We start from the raw sequence: 17,621 nt of genomic DNA, 5'->3' as shown, positions 1-17,621 counted from the left end.
AAGCAACCTAACAGATGTTGAGTTCAAAATACTGTTTATAAGGATGCTCAATGAACTTAGTGAGGGCCTCAAGAGCATAAAAAAGGACCAGTCAGAAATGATGGATGCACAGTCAGAAATGAAGGAGGCATTAACTGAAATAAAGAATAATTTACACAGTTTCAATAGTAGAGTACATAAATCCAGGAAGCAAACCATTGATTTGGAATATAAGGAAGCAAAAAAACAAAACAAAACAAAACAAAAAAAACTGCCCAATCAGAACAGCTAAAAAAAAAAGAATCCAAAAAAATGAGGATAGTGTAAGGAGCCTCTGGGACAACTTCAAGCGTGCCAACATTCGCATCTTGGGGGTGCCAGAGGAGAAGAGCGAGAACAAGAAATTGAAAACCTGTTTGAAACACTAATGGCAGAAAACTTTCCTAACTTGGTGAAGGAAACAGACATACAAGTCCAGGAAGCACAGAGTCCCAAACAAGATGAACCCCAAGAGGTCCACACCAAGACACATCATCATCAAAATGCAAAAGGTTCAAGACAAAGAGAGAATCTTAAAAGCAGCAAGAGAAAAGAAGTTAGTTACCTACCTACAAGGGAGTTCCCATAAGGCTGTCAGCTGATTTCTCAAAAGAAACTTTGCAGGCCAGAAGGGAGTGGCAAGAAATATTCAGAGTGATGAAAAGCAAGAACCTACAACCAAGATTACCCTATCCTGCAAAGCTGTCATTTAGAATCAATGGCCATATAAAGAGTTTCCCAGACAAGAAAAAGTTAAAGGAGTTCATCACCACCAAACCGTTATTATATGAAATGATGAAGGGTCTTTTTGAAGAAAAAGATAAACTATATGAACAAACAAAATGGCAATGAATACATATCTGTTGTTGACAATAGAATCTACAAACAAAATGAACAGGCAGAACAGAAACACTCTCACAGAGAACATTTTGTTGGTTGCCAGATGGGAGGGGGATTGGGGGAATGGGTGAAAAAGGTGAAGGGATTAAGAAGTATAAATTGGTTACTAGACTGACAAACCTCAAAGGGAAGGGGGTTGGGGGATGGGAAGAAATAAACCAAAGAACTTATATGCATAACTAATGGACACAGACAATAGTGTGGGAAAAGGCGGGAGGGGCCGGGAGTGGGGAGGAGGGGGTCAATGGGGGAAAAATGAGGAACATCTGTAATACATTCAACAATAAAGATTTAAAAAAATAAAAATAAATAAATAAGTTTAAAAAAGTAATTAATTAAAAAAAAAGAAAAGTATCCTTGGGTGAGGATTTTAAAAAATAAAATAAGGAGGGTGCTGGTAAGAACTTGTAGTAGGACCAAACCTTACTTGTTGGGATCACGGAAGGCCTCCGGAAGAGACTTGAGCTGAAGCATGACATAAACATTATGCAGTCAAAAAAGTAGTGGGGGTGTGAGGAACCGGGGACTCACAAACCTGCAAGAAGCAGGTGCAGTTGGGGCAGAGAAGTATGGTGTGAGGTGAGCATGGAGCAGTAGGCAAGGCCAGGTCAGGCGGAGCCTGTTGGGTCACATCAAGGATTTCAACCTGAACTGTGGAGAGTTTTGAACAGGGAGGTGACAGAATGACATCTTTATAGCATCACTCTGCTGGGCATGTGGAGAATGGATCAAAGGGCAGCAGGAGTGGATGTAGGTGGAAGAGAAAAGAGGCTATTATTGGAGCGTAGGGAAGAGAGGTAACACCTGTACACTGGGCAGTTTTGAGCACGAACAGAAGGTAGAATCAATGGGTTTAAAGGTGGGTTAGGTGTGCCAAGTTAAGGGGACTCAGGGATCAAAGAGTATCCTTGATTTCTGAAATGAGAAATTCAAAAGATAATGGTGACATTCACTAGGGAAAAAGAATTTGGAGGGGGTGTGAATTTGATTTTGGATGTTGACTGAAAGGTATATATAAAATATCCAGGCAAAGATGCAGAGGTCATCGGATAGATGGCTGAAGCTCAGAAGAGTGGTCTCGGCTGGAACTATAAATTTAGTACTACATGTTTGGAATAGAGGTAGAAATTAAAGCCAGGGGTTTGGACAAGATCACTTAGGGAAAAAGTATATTAGAAGAGGACCTAGCTCTGAGCACTCATGAAATCTCCCATTTAAAATTTTTTTTTCTTTATTGTTTTTTAGAGAGAGAGGAAGGGAGATGGAGAGAGATAGAAATATCGATGAGAGAGAACATCAATTGGCCTCCTCCCGCATGCCCCCCACTGGGGGTCAGGCCTACAACCTGGGCATGTGCCCTGACTGGGAATTGAACCGGCGACCTCTTGGTGCATGGGTCAACACTCAATCACTGAGCCACACAGCTGGGTGACATCTCCTCTTTTAAATAGGAGTGGAGGAGATATGAACACTGACGCCATGCAGGGGTGCGGTAGCAGACTCCAGCGTGACCACCAATGGTTCCCACCCCTGGTATCCATGTCCTTGTGTGGTATCCTCCCATATAGAGTAGCGCTAACATAACCCATGTAGCTAATATAGTGTAGCAATGACAGTGCATGACCCAGGTTGTGGATACAAAACCTTTTGAGACCTTGGAGAGATCTAAGGTGGTGCCTCAGAGAGCTGTTCTGACAATAAGAATCTTCAGGGTATTGTCCCTCAGAAGTCTGAGCAGAAGCACAGGGCAGAGAAGGACTTATCCCAAAGAAATCTGTGGGTGAAGCTTTTTTCTACTGGAGTCCATTGTAAAGAAGACTCATAGGGGACACATGAAGTGTTCAAAATGATTATATTCACAGTGACAGTACCAGCTTGGACTGCAAGAGATACAGCACAAAATCTAGTGGTGTTTCCATCCAAATTCTACTGGTTGGAAGCAGAATGAGAAAACTCTGTAGCTGTAAATATGGGCTGCCTTTCCAGAAAAGGATGACTCAGAGGGTGGCCCCCAACGTTCCCCATCTTCTGCTACTCACACCACTGGGTGACCCACCCCCCTCCCATTGAATAGTATTGACCTGTGTAACCAGTATATTGTGGAGTGACAGTGTGATTTTTAGGACAAGACATGAAAGACACGACAGCTTCCACCTTGCTCTTGTGGATCAGCCGCTCTGGGGTAAATCAGCTGCTATGTCATGAGGACATATGTCAAACAGTCTTATAGAGATGCCCACATGGTGTGGAACTGAGGTTTCCTGCCAACAGTCATGTGGATAAGCCATGCTGGCAGTGGACTGCAGTGCTGGCCAACACCATGAGGTTACCTCATGAGCGACCCTAAGCAAGAGTTACCCAGCTAAGCGGTACCCGGATACCTGACCCATAGAAACCAGGAGGCAGTTTGTTGCTTTGATGATATGATGATATCATCATATGATATGCCTTGGGGTAATTTATTATGTAGCAATAGATAATACAAGGAGAAGGACCACAAGAGTGTGACTTCATGAAAAGTAAATGAACTATGTTTCAAGGAGAGAATGGACAACTATGTCAAATATGAAATGGCCAGTGTCTCTTACGTGGATGACAATAAAGGCCCCATATCGATCCTGAATTTCATTTAGATTTATTGAGTGTGGAAAACAAAACAAAAACAAGGGAAACTCCACTATGCTGGGTATACTTGGCTTGAGAAAACTGAGAAGTAGCTGTCGTTCTTTTGAAGGACTTCATTAAAAACATGTTTTGAAAGTCTGTGATACCTCTCGATGGCCATGAATACATGTTTTACTGTACTTATCTGGTCTATCAGTGACCTTCTCATATGGACACACCATATGTAAGACTGTGAAGGGCAGAGAAACCTGCCTCATGGCACCTGGAGCATTAGATATGCTGTAGGTGCTCATATAGGTTACCCCAGGACTAAAAAGCAAAAGCATCTTTTAAGATCCCCAAAGTATTTTACCAAAAACCATTACTGCCACCTTTATGTTGCAACTTACATAAATAATAGTATTTTCACCACATCTTATTCTATGCTCACAACAAACCCTGTAAGGTGGGTAGGTGGGTCTATAGAAAGGGCTAATACATCCATTCCGATTTTACAAATGAGGGAACTAAGGCATAAGATGCTTCAGTTACTTGGTTAAGGCCACACAAAATCTTCATAATTGCAGGTCTTCTGGTATGAAGTTGAGAACTTTTCTCAAAACATCCAGGCAGCATTCACCAGGGGCTGTTCATCTAGCATCCTCCTCCTACAAACACTCTCAGGACAACGCTAGCATTCTTTTCCACAGCAATCTATGAGGGTTTTTTTTTAATCCTCACCCAAGAATATTTTTCCATTTATCTTCAGATAGAGTGGGAGGGAGGGAGAGAGGAAGAGAGAAATAGAGAAACACGGATATGAGAAAGACACATGCCTCCAGCATGACCCCAACCAGAGCCGGGGATGAACCGCAACTAAGGTACGTGCCCTTGGCCAGAATCGAACCCAAGACCCTTTGGTTTGTGGGCCAATGCTCTAACTGCTGAGCCAAACCGGCCAGGGTGCTATAATATTTTAATACTGTCCTTTCTATAGCTGGAACCATGGAATGGGTCAAGATTCTCTGTCTTCTTTCCACTTTGGTTCCTATGCAATGGTATGACTTGAACATCTTCCCAGGCAATCCCCGTGGGTAGCTAGACAAAACCACCGTTGTTCAAAACTGAAATTCCTCACTGAAAATTGCCTTCACAGAACCAAAATTTTTCCCAGTAAGGAAACCAGTCTATTAGTTTAGTTATGCTTTGTGTTTTAATTACAAATGGCATCATCAGCTTGATTATCTTCCTAAATCATCAGATTTTAAGCTATTCCTTAAACTTCCATCTACCCTCAGACACGAAAAGTTTACAAACACTGAGTACATTCGCACACATTTGTTAGACTCTGAGGGCATTCCAGAAAGGTTAGTAGCAACAGCACTGTTTATTTTATTTTATTTTTAAAAATTTATTTATTTATTTTTGTTATCAACAGCACCTTTTAAACAGAATACCCCAAGTAAGAAAACCCGCATAAGAAATGCACAGTAACAATATTAAAAATAATGACTTAAGTAGGTTGAGTGGCACTTTATATGCTATGTCTAATTTAATCCTCAAAAGAATCTTATGAGGCCAGATAAAAGTCTACAGTTACTTGTTTAAACATCAGACATTAGCACATGGTCACATAGACGTACTGCGCTTATATCACAAAGGGCAAAAACGAATTCCCAAAACATACACTGTGAATAGCTAATGCCGCCCCAACAGCCACCGTCTCCCCGGAGAGTAGGTCTGCAGGGATCTGGCCCTGTTTGGTGTTTCTCACACGTGTTCAAGCCTGTTAGTGGCCTGCCAACTCCTGTATCAGCGTGCGTTTTAGTCCCTTTAAGTAGATGTACAGTTTATGGAACTGAAATAAGTAGGTTTTGGCTTCTGACAAATTCAGGTAATTCCAATGGAACTAAGTTTAGCTCCATGGCTCCAAAATGTGCACTACTGCACCTATCTAAAGAGGGAGGACACCCAAAAAAAACAAACTTTCAAATGTATCTGCTTTTTCTCTCCCGTCAGGATTAGCTTAAGGAAGTGAAACATGAAGACTTGATCCAAGAATCTATTCTTACGCAGCAATTTGAAGAGCTAAAATTTGGCACCAGATATCTGTATCTATCCATCTGTATTTTAAAAGGTGTGTTTCTTGAAAACCATCAAGAATGGCAAGTGTGATCAGCTCCTTATTTATAAGTCCTCCTTCACCGTGACAAAATCACGGAAGTCAGCCATGTGGAAACTGCTATACCCAAGAGTAGGATCAACAGCCTGTCCCAAATAAGACACGCAAAGTTATGACTCCCAGGACTTCTGCCATGACCACGGGCTTTAAACCATTCTACTACCTCCTGGAGGTCAAATGGCTGGGCCTCGTAACCTAGCTCCTTCCTGGCCTTCTCGAGGCTAAAGTAGTGTGTGACGCCGGTTTTGTAAACTTCTGTGCGGGTGAGGAAGGGCTGGAAGTTGTAGTATTGACCCAAAATGGAGTGGGCCATCTCTGTTAGAAAAGCAAAACAGTAGATGAGGGTCAAGGGCAGGCGAATGGATGGGAACGAGTAGCCCAGGCCCTCAACCAAGGGCCGGAAGAACTCGAAGTTGTTCACGGGTCGGCCATCTGAGATGAAGTAGGGCTGCCCAGAGGCGATGTAGCCCTTGTCAGCTCTCAGGGCCTCTGAGGCCAGAATGTGAGCCTGCACCAAGTTGTCCACATGGACAAATTCAACCAGGCTCTTGGGATCCCCATACACAAACTTGAACAGGCCCCGCTCGATGTAGCTCACTATTCTGGGAAGGTGCCTTTGTTCTCCAGGCCCATAGATACCGGCTGACCTCAGGGCACAAGTTCTTAAGACACCATCGCTTTTTTCCAGGGATGTACCATTGGCTTCTAGCACCTTCTTCTCTGCAATGGATTTGGTCCGAGAGTAGTGATCAGGGTGGAGGTGAAGAGGTAGGTAAGGCAGAGACTCATCTCCATTCCTGATAACTTGACCTCCGAACACGACATTGAAAGTGCTGGTGTAAACTAATCTTGGCACCCCTCTCCTCCGGCAGGCCTGGATGACGCTGTCTGTGCCCCCAATGTTGACTTCTTCGATCAGGCTTCGATTCAGCTGCTCTCGCCCTGACATACCGTAAGAGGCAATGTGGAACACACAGGTGACATCCACATCCTGGAAGGCTTTCTCTATATCAGCGAGGTGACAAATGTCTCCATGTATAAACTTGATTCCTTCTGGAATGGATTGAGCAGGACTGCTGATGTCAAACAGAATCACATGGACTCCCTTCTGGTTCAGAGCACAGCCAAGGCTGAAAGAAGATAGAGTAAAAATTAGGTCAAATCACTACTGAGCTATGCCTAGGAAAAGTGTGTAAAGTAATTTACCAAGTCTTCCTGGCTTATCCTGAATCCCTCACTTGACATGTTCACTGGGTTAAGTCTTTTTTAAATTTAAATTTTTTTTTCTTTATTGATTTTAGAGAAAGAGGAAGGGAGAGGGAGAGATAGAAACATTGATGACAGAGAGCATCGACTGGCCGCCTCCTGCATGCCCCCCATTGGGGGTTTGGCCCACAACCTGGGCATGTGCCCTGACCGGGAATCAAACTGGCAACCTCTTGGTGCATGGGTTGACACTCAACCACTGAGCCACACCAGCCGGGCATTGGGGTAAGTCTTATGCAAAAATTTAAAAAATGAGAATACTCACATCTACTTAAATTACAATGAGATGGTTGCATCTACATGTTACATTTTTTTCCCCGTGTTCATCCACTCTTGGGAATATTTCTGAATGATAACTGAAAGAACTACTATTATTTAAAATTTTTTTGGTGATATGAACATCTCCCTTCCACAATCTAATAGCTTTATAAAGATTTTTTTCTTAACATGGACTATATAATCTTTAGCTCTTGATTTCAGTATCTGAACAGTGGGCAAAATAGTTCATTCGTGGCTTGACACTATACAGACAAGTAAAAGTATATACTGTGTTAATGTCAGAGCTGAAGGCTATACTTTTTTCAGCAAGTACCAGTAAAAGAATTCATGGACATATTTCACAGACGCACTGACCGGAAACCCAAATAGCCGCCTCCTCCTGTAATGAGGACAGTTTCCTTAGGAGATTTTCGGGAGTCCATATGTGGCAGTCAAAAGAAAACCGGACCTGTAAGAAAAAAAGTAAGCACCACTCTTACTGATCCAAATGCAAACACGATTGTCCCTAATGTGGGGTTAACAAAAACAAAAAGAATGCTCCAGTAGAAAGAAAAGCTAAAACCTAGGTTCTAGTCATGGCTGTGTGAAGTTAGCCAACTCCTCTTCCCTTCCACTTCTTGGGCTTCAAATTTCGTCTTATGTAGTAGGCGGAGAGAAATATCTGCCCTGCCTGCCTGACAAGGTCAATGTGGAGGTTCAATAAGATAATTTACCTGGGAGAGCTTTGGATGCCACAAAACACTCTCCAAATGTAAGGCATTATTCTTAATCCTTGGAAAAAGTTAGAGCCTTTTTAAAAAGCATTCATTCAAGTTTGGTAGGGAGAACCATTTTCTCCCATGTACCAGAACAATCAAGAACAGAACTCAAAAGCCAATTCCCAACATCTTTTATTTAAAATAGCACACTTACCCTGGCTGGTTTGGCTCAGCAGTTAGAGTGTCAACCTGTGGACCAAAGAGTCCCAGGTTCGGTTCCCGCTAAGGGCATGTAACTTGGTTGCAGTTAGTCCCCGTCTGGTTGGGGTTGTGTGGGTGGAAGCCACTCAATGTGTCTCTCTCGCATCGATGTTTCTCTCTCTCTCTCCCCCTAGCTCTCCCTCCCGCTCTATCTGAAGATAAATGCAAAAAAAATGTCCTCAGGTGAGGATAAAAACAAAAACAGAAACAATGATGTGGCACACTTGCAGCATGGTTTGTTTTAATACTGGCATTTTATTAACCCTATATTTAATTGCTTTTTTTCAATCCTCACCCGAGGATATGTTTATTGATTTGAAAGAGAAACACTGACATGAGAGAAATATTGATCGGTTGCCTCCCGTACATGCCCCAAACAGGGATCAAACCCGCAACCTTGGTATGTGCCCTAACCGGGAATAGAACCTGCAACATTTTTGGTATACAGGATGATACTCCAACCAACTGAGCCACCTGGCCAGGACTAACCCTATATTAAAAAGGGGGGAGGGGCACAAACATTTATTTTATATAGCATACCACATTTCTCTCCCCATCCCAGGACATCTTATAAATACTGTATGTGCTCAATACCTATGGGGGGGGGGGGTTCGTCTCAATTCTCCCTTCCTCCTGGTCTATGCCAAAATAATAAGAATAATATATTATAAATTATAGCTTATAAAAGATATCTATAATATTTCCTCAAGGTTCCAAGGTCCCATTCTGTCAAGAACAAGAGAGAATAAACAAAAAGTGGGCGACTCAACTCTTTCCACTTAAGAAGAAATGGAACAGGCAGGAGGCATGCAAGGCCTCAGGTACACTGGGAATACACACACACACTCTCACTCCAGTCATTAGAGACGCTCATGTAACTGGAACCCAAGTTCTGCTGCCTGCTACAACAAAAACCAAACTTGTTAGACAGATGCTGGTGAAAACACCTCAGTGCAGCAGAGGATTTTATAAGGAGGGAGAGGGAAAGCAGAACAAAGGAATCAAGGGGAGGGGTTGAATTGTTCTCTCCGTGCAGGTCAGCACAGTCCATTCTAATATGGATCTTGAAACTGGTCATCCTGGTCTTCATCATCCTAGTTCTATGTTTGAAGATCGGCAAATTTCCCCGAACTGGGGTGACAAGGTCAGAGTCTGTATCTTCTGAAGTTAGTTCCTAGGATTCTTATACAAATATGCTGTTTCTCTACCAGCTACATATTAGTCTGAGTCAGGATTTACAGAAAAATGTCAAGAGAATGGTGGGGTGGGTTACAATTCCCCACTGTTACACTCAGAGGTGTGGTTAGGCAGGAGACTGCAAGCAACCAAGAACCCTACCACTTGAACAAGTTGGTCCCTTTGAGCTTGCTGCTGCATTTAAAAAGTGGAACTGATAATAAGCTCACAGGCTTATGAAGACTTAATGGGACACTGTGTAAAAAATGCCCAGCAAAATGCCTGACATCATATGGATGGTCCATGGATGTCATTCTCAAATGTCCTTTTCTTCAAGCTCTAGAGTTTGGGGATTTGATTCTTCTTCTTCTTTTTTTTTAATTCCTCATCTTAAGATATTTTCTACTTATTATCAGATAGAGTGGGAGGGAGGGAGAGAGAGACACAGAGAGAAACATCGATGCGATAGAGCTACACCGACTGGCTGCCTCCTGCACAACCCAACAGGGCCGGGGATAAACCGCAACCAAGGCATGCGCCCTTGACTGGAATTGAACCTGCGACTCATTGGTCTGCAGGCCGTCGCTCCAACCGCTGAGCCAAATCAGCCGGCGATTTAATTATTCTATTACACCCCTCCATAGCATGATTAGATCTCTTAAAAGTACAAGTTCTTCGCCCTGGCCGGTTTGGCTCAGCAGTTAGAGCGTTGGCCTGGGGTCCTGAGAGACCCAGGTTCAGTTCCCGCTAAGGGCATATACCTCGGTTGCGGTTTGTCCCCAGCCCTGGTTGGGTCGTGCGGGTGGCAGCTACTCGATGTCCCTTCCACGTTGATGTTTCTCTCTCTCTGTCTCTCCCTCACACTCTATCTGAACAACAACAAAGAAGCACAAGTTCTTCTGAATAAGCGTATTACCTGGATCAGATTGCCAGGAAAGCTAATCAGATCTTTCATGCAGAACTCAGTTGTTATGACATCTGAAGACAAGATTCAGCAAGTGACTGTCTCAATGGCTTGAGGGAATGCAGAAGAGAAGGGTGAGAAGTATTAGAAAAACTGAGCAAGATGGTGTGGAGGATGGCTGACAGATTCCAAAGGTTTGACTAAGCAATTGCCACAGCCGTGCTTACAAGAAAAGTCACAAAAATGAATGCACTGGCATTCCTTTAACTTACCTAACAATGACCTTATGATTCTGTTGTCTTCTGAGTGCACAGCACTCCCTTTTGGATTTGGAGTGGCCATAAAGCTGAAGGTAGTCAATTCTAGTATGTAACATAATCACATGGCTTTGTTACAAAAGCTGTTTCAAAACACAGTACGTAGTGGTCAGTCACTGACCTTTCAAACCAGACTTTTTACCTTCACCTGAGTGACCTGGGCAATCTCCCTCTCTGACTCCACCTCACACTCTTTTGCCATTAGTACTCTATCCTCCAACAACCTGGGCTTTCTTTCCTTTCCTTAAAGATGCCAAGCTCATCTGTGCCTTGAGGCCCACTTCCTGTTTCAGCTTCGTGCCACTGTCTGGCTGCATCTTTCTCAGTACTTACGTCTGTTCAAGTGTCATGCACTCAACTCAGAGAGGCTCTCTGGTCACCCTGTCTAAAAGACTAGAAATGCCGTTTGTTGTCTTCATGGCCCATTGCACCAACTAAAATAATTTGTTATATATATATATATATATATATATATATATATATATAATATGTTTTTATTGATTTTTTAGAGAGAAAGGAAGGGAAAGAGAGATAGAAACATCAATGTAAGAGAGAAACATTGATCGACTGCCTCTGCATGCCCCCTACTGAGGATCGAGCCTACAACCTGGGCATGTGCCCTGACCAGGAATCGAACCGGGCCTCTCAATCCATGGGAGGACACTCAATCCACTGAGCCACACCAGGTGGGCAGTTTGTTTTTTTAAACTATTGATCTCCTTCCAGTAGAATGTAAGTGCCATGAGAACTGAAGTCCACTGGCCTTTTTCACTAGCATGTACCCACCAGAACCTAGAACATGGTCAATGTTCAACAAGTTTTTGTTGAGTTTCTGGATGATTTTGAATTGTGAAATCCATCCAGTCTATAAAATTATACTGAGCATAAATTATGCAGGGCCCTGCAGTGTCTCAGAGTCATTGTTACATATGCCAATTAACGCTGTCATTTTAACTTGATTTATCTCCCATAAAGCTCTGGTATGAAAACAACATAAAGCTAACTGAGACAGATTTCTTGCATCCTGGAGCTTACATGAAGGAGAGAGGCTTTTGAAAATATCTACAGTACAAGGCAAAAAAGAGAAAACAAGACTACTGTGATAATGTTGGTGTAAACAAGGTGCTGTAGGAGCACTGGGGTGGGGTGGGGAGAGAAACTGATTCTGAAGGTCAGATCAGCAAAGACTTCATCAGAGAGTGAGCATTTGAGTTGAACTGGGACAAAGGGATGGCTGATGCAGGCTGAGCTGAGGCAGAGGGTTACTACAGGCTGAGGGAGCATCATTAATGAATGGAAGAGGGGCAGGGAAGGCTGATGTTGGGCAACTAAAGTGGCAAGTCTGTGGTGGCTGGTGTGCAAATGGAAGCCAAAGTGTGCAGCCAGTGAACTGGGGTCAAAGGCAGCCTGGGGTTAGCTTGAAGACAGCTTTGAGCCCCCTTTGGGGAGTTTGAATTCTATTCTTCTGCAGACAACAGAAAGCCTTTTTTGGTTTCCAGACCTGGCTTGTGAAAGATCAAGATGTCCCTGCAGGAGGAAGGGCCCTAGAGGAGTGATGAGGATCTGGGCTAGAGGGCTGTGGGCGAGGACAACTGGCCAGTGTGCTTGGCATGAGCGAGGCGGCAGCAGGCAGTGTGCAGGTGAAGTTCGAGGAAGGTGTTGTCACTAACTGGAAAAGCACACACAGGTTCTCAGAAATGTTCTGTCGGGTTGACCGAGTTTTGATTAATAGGATGCCAGATAACAAAGTTTAAAATAATCTTAATCTCTCTGCAAGAATTCCACTGTAAAGGATTCCAAAAATGGACAAGGCCTCAGAGTCCAATTAAGAAAATTCCAACTGAAAGTCTTCTTAATCTCTAATTATTCTGTTTTTAAAAATGCACATTCCAGGCCAGTTCCAAGACCACACGGTCAACCTTGGCTCATGTGCACATTAATTATGCTGGGGATGTACAAAATTCAAGTTATTAATGCTTCAGAGGACCTGCCAGGTCTACTCATGCTACTTCTCACTACCTTCCAACTAATTCCAGAAAGATCTGAGGCAAGGCCTTATATAACTGACCTGATCAGGAGGGTCAGGAGAGAAAGGCGGCAATGAGTAAGGACAAATTAATGCGATAGCAGGACAAACAGCAATGAAAAGAAGCCTCTCCACCAGGTCAGTAAAACCTTTCCAGACAGTAGACTACCAGCTTTAATGGTGCCACCCAGGGGCCATGTTCTCCCTTGCTGGCTCCCTACATCAATCAGCACAGAGAAGCTGCAGCAAACACATTTTGCAGCAAACCACAAGTGATTCCCATAAGCACTAAGCCAGAAAGGATAAAAACAAAACAAAACCCAGTAAACACAGGTTTCTTCAGCTGCCTGCTTTTTATATGCTTTATGGCTTCTGTTTTATTAATTCGTTTCCATCTAATTCCTTCTAGGGGCTGGGCACTCAGACTGGCATTTATAATTGCAATTACTTTAGGGCTCTTCCAAAAACGTGGCTGTGTTCAGTAATTGCTTTCCTCTGGGTGGTGGGGAAGGGTCGCATCTGACCTGAGCAGTCATTTCAGTGGATACAGGTTACAATTAAATACATGATCAAGAAAAAGGAATCTAAATTACAAACAGGAAAAAATGAAATTTAAAACCTGCCTGACCTCCTGATAATGCAAAGATAAAGTGAGGGTAATCAAGTTGACATCTCACAGGGAAGTTATGAGAAGAAACTCATAAAAATGACTACCAGTGCTTCAGATTTACAAAGACCTAATTAAATGCTAAGGATCAGTAATAAGAACCTTAGATTATGCACAGTTCCTTCATCCCATGAGTTCAAGATGATATTACTAACCCTCTGGTATTATAATGCAATATACAAATCTAGGTGCCACTAGAGTATGGAACAGAGAGGAGAGCTGAAGGCTGCTTTCTTTTTTTGTTATTGTTAATCCTCACCCGAGAATATTTTTTCCATTGATTTTTTTTTTAGAGAGTAGAAGGGAGAGAGGGAGGTGTGTGTGTGTGTGTGTGTGTGTGTGTGAGAGAGAGAGAGAGAAAGAGAGAGAGAGAGAGAGAGAGACTGATTTGAGAGAGACACATTAACTGGTTGCCTGCAACCCAGGTACATGCCCTTGACCAGGAATCAAACCCAAGACCCTTTGGTGTGCGGGCCACAGCTCTAACCATTTATTAAGGGCAGCAGCCATTTATTAAGCACCTACTGAGTGCCAGGCATTGTACTAAGCCCTTTCCATGAACTATTTCTCCTGATGATGAGTAGTAGTTTGTTAATCCCAAATTTATTGACTTGAGTCCTGTGGGGGCTTTCACAGCTAATATATTCTGCAACCTCAAAGGGGCCCCTCCGTTTCCTGGAGGGTCAGGGAGGAGGTGCCCCATCCCCTCTCATGAGACAAAAGTAATGGGGAGACTGGGTTAAGCTTCCTAGGTCGAAAACTGGCAAACGTTGGTTCCAGACTTGGCTTCCCACCAATTCCCTGTGTGACTCTGGGCAGTCACTGAAGCTCTCTGATCCTGTTTACTCCTTGCTAAAATGAAAATAAAGCTACATTTATTATTTTGTATGGGCTAGGGGCTTTCAAGATTCACCACTGAAGCCTCAGGAACAACCTTCTGAGGTAGTTTTTAGTATTATCATCAGCTTTTCAGATATGAGGATAAAGGCTTGAAGGCTAAGAAACTTGCCCATACATATATCTGAAGTAAGTAAATAAAATCGCTATCTTTTTTTTGGTACATGCCCCTGTGCTGACATGTTCATAACCCCATAATTGATGATTGGTAAATTATTATGCTAACTTGTTTATAGCTCCATAATTGATGATTGGGAAAGTCACTGTGTGCTCTCTAGCTGAACCTGTTTTGTAAAGAAGAAATTGTTGGGAGCCATATCTGACAGAGTCCACAGAGCCTGGAGGTCTTGAGTCAGAGATCCGACCTCCCTCCACAATCTCAAGGAATTAGGCTTGCATTGTGTTTGTGCAGCTCGTGGCTAAGAGTGACCCAATGTACCTTGAAAACCTGAGTGTGCCTGGATGTTTCTGTTATTTATGAGGCAAACTAATTCTATACAGCATTGTTGTAGCCCTGGGCATTATATCAAGAAGATCCTATTTTCTAATATCATTAAACTTTTGCTGAAAGGTATAAAAAGCATGTAATAAAGCATATCGGGGTTGATTCCGAAGACTCTGTCACAGGGGTGTTCGGAATCAGATGCAGGCCGGCTAATAAACGGCTCTTATCTGGACTTCAATTCTCTAGTGGTCTTTCTTTGACCCTGTCACACCACAACATTTGGAGGCCCCAGGGCTGATCTCCAAGAACTCGGGATCAGTCGCTGGCTAGTTTTGCTCTCTTTTTGGCTTTAATTTGGCTCTGGTGGTCTCTCAGTTCTTTCGTGCCACAACACCCCTAGCGGGAACCAAACCCAGGACTCTCTGGTCCACAGGCTGATGCTCCAACCACTGAGCCAAACCGGCCAGGGCTGAAATCACTACCTTAAAAAAGGTATTTGTATCTCCATATTCACTGCAGCATTATTCACAATAGCTAAGACATGGAAACACCTAAATGTCCCTAAGTGTCCATCAACAGATGAATGGATAAACAAAAACACACAACAGATTTTTTTCCGCCACCTTTCCGTGCCACCATAATGGTGCTCATGAATGTCCTGGCTGATGCTCTGAAGAGTATCAACAATGCTGAAAAGAGAGGCAAACGCCAGGTTCTTACTAGGCCGTGCTCCAAAGTCATCGTCTGGTTTCTAACTGTGATGATGAAGCATGGTTACATTGGCGAATTTGAAATTATTGGTGACCACAGACCTGGGAAAATTGTTGTGAACCTCACAGGCTGATCGAACAAGTGTGGAGTAATCAGCCCCAGATTTAATGTGCAACTCAAAGATCTAGAAAAATGGCAGAACAACCTGCTTCCATCCCGTCAGTTTGGTTTCACTGTACTGACAACCTCAGCGGGCATCATAGACCATGAAGCAGCAAGACGAAAACACACAGGAGGGAAAATTCTGGGATTCTTTTTTTAGGGATGTAATACACATGTGCAAATAAAATGCCTCAATGGAAAACAACAACAACAACAACAACAACAAGAAAAAAAAACACACAATAGAATATTATTCAGCAATAAAAAAGGAAATCCTGCCATTTGTGATAACACAAACAGAATTTGATGGCATTATGCTAAGTGAAATAAGTCAGACATAGTAAGACAAATACTATATAGCACTTATATGTGGAATCTAAAAAATTGAACTCATAGAAATAGTAGAATAAAGGTTACCAGGGCTGGGGGGTTGGGTGGAGGGAATGAGGGTATGAGATGTTGGTCAAAGGTACAAACTTTCGGTTACATAAACAGAATAAGTTCTGGAGCGCTAATATTCAGCATGGTGATTAAAGTGAACAGTACTATATGATTTAAAGTTGCCAAAAAACATTTTAACGTTTTTTTTTTTTAATCCTCACCATAGGATTTTTTTTTATTTATCTTCAGACAGAGTGGGAGTGAGGGAGGAGGAGAAAGAGAGAGAGAGAAACACTGATATGAGAGAGACATTGACTGGCTGCCTCTCGAGACCCTGACCAGGGCTGGGGACAAACCACAACCCAAGTACATGCCCTTAAACCTTAACAGGAATAGAACTGCCGAAACTTTGAATTTTTAGCAACTATTTTGATTGCCATGTTCTCTGGTAACTGCTCTAGCTTCTCTGCTTGTACTAACACCCTGAAATGTGACTGACATTTACTGAAGTCCTATGCAGCAGCAACAGCATTGACATTGGGAAAAATCAGCTGGAAAGAGAAGAAAGCTATGTAAATTTTAGGTAATTCCTACTCATCCTTCTAATCTGGCTCAGACGTCAAGGTCGAGGAAGCCCAATTTCCTCCTTCCCCCAGAGCAGGCGCTTATAGCCCACTTATCTTTGTACTTGCCTCATGATATTCTGTCCACTTACCTGTCTGGACCTATACTCTAGGTCCAGAATCTAACCTCTGAGCCAAACTGGCCAGGGTTAAATGTTATTTTTAAACTTCTTACCACACACACAAATTCTAAGTAGGTGGGGTGATGCAGCTGTTAACCTTATTGTGTTTATCATTTCACAATATATGCGTGTATCAAATCATCACATTGTACAGCTTAAAATTACACAATGGTATATGGCAATTATATCTCAATAAAGCTGGAAGAAGAAAAAAATCTAAAACAAAGAAAAGAAACTGGCCCACAAATGCATGTCACAAGGGACTGGGCTGGATCCAGGGCCTGGGGTGGGGCAATGCGGTGTCGTTCACCTGGTACCGCTGGTACTAGGACTTACCTATTATGTTTTATATTCAAATCTACTAACCGTTTTACAAGAAATGCAGCCGTTTAAAATGGAACCCTGACACTGCCACTTTAAATGGGAAACCACTACCATCTGACACAAAGAAAGGGTAACCCTTCCCTCCAGAGTGAGATGAAAACAAAAGATGGGAATCAAGTCTAGCTAGAGACTGCCGCCCGTTGAGAGCTCTGAGCTTGGGGCCCGATGTTTTAAAAATCAAGGGGGAAAAAAGAACTGCGGCTAGCCAGCGTTTCAGAGAGCCACGCTGAGCCCGGCTCCTGGGAATCCTAGACTAAACGGCGAGGACTTCCCCGCCAGCCGCGGCGGCGCGGCTCCCCACCGCGCTGCCTGCGCCCTGCCCTGGCTCGTCCACCTGGGCTGCCAGCCGCCCGGGTACAGCCGGCGTCGCCCTCGGCGGCCCCGCGCGCGCATTGGAGCCGCGAAACTCCCGCCAGCTCGGCCTGCGTCTCCGCGCAGGGACGGCCCTCTCGACCCCGGCCCACTCACAGCGACGGTACACGACGCCGCGGCAGCGAACCACGGGAGACCGGGGAGGGCACACCTGATGGGCCAGCCCACCCCGGCGGCTCCCAAGCCTTCTGACCGGCCTCCTAGAACCACTTCCGGGCCTCTCTAG

At 43.6% G+C, this 17,621-nt stretch overlaps 1 protein-coding gene and 1 pseudogene across 1 annotated transcript; one reads left to right on the top strand and one right to left on the bottom strand.

The window, feature by feature from the left end:
* Positions 1 to 5,721: 5,721 nt before the first annotated feature.
* Positions 5,722 to 17,537, bottom strand: SDR42E1 (short chain dehydrogenase/reductase family 42E, member 1). The gene is made up of 3 exons (XM_036275203.1): positions 17,492 to 17,537; positions 7,604 to 7,697; positions 5,722 to 6,834 (listed from the first exon to the last, which is right to left on the bottom strand). Exons 2-3 carry the CDS (start codon positions 7,669 to 7,671, stop codon positions 5,724 to 5,726), a joined length of 1,179 nt encoding a protein of 392 aa, XP_036131096.1. The 5' UTR covers positions 7,672 to 7,697; positions 17,492 to 17,537; the 3' UTR covers positions 5,722 to 5,723.
* LOC118639036 lies at positions 15,269 to 15,698 on the top strand (annotated as a pseudogene).
* Positions 17,538 to 17,621: the final 84 nt, after the last annotated feature.

Source organism: Molossus molossus, unplaced genomic scaffold, assembly GCF_014108415.1.
Source record: "Molossus molossus isolate mMolMol1 unplaced genomic scaffold, mMolMol1.p scaffold_m16_p_21, whole genome shotgun sequence".
Lineage (NCBI taxonomy): Eukaryota > Metazoa > Chordata > Mammalia > Chiroptera > Molossidae > Molossus > Molossus molossus.
This window is presented reverse-complemented; position numbering and strand designations above follow the sequence as displayed.

Coding starts and splice junctions, on each gene's coding strand:
- SDR42E1 (XM_036275203.1), bottom strand. CDS start 7,671: ATGGACTCCCGAAAATCTCCTAAGGAAACTGTCCTCATTACAGGAGGA. Junction 6,835..7,603: donor GGCGGCTATTTGGGTTTCCG/GTCAGTGCGTCT, acceptor ATCTTCTTTCAG/CCTTGGCTGTGCTCTGAACC.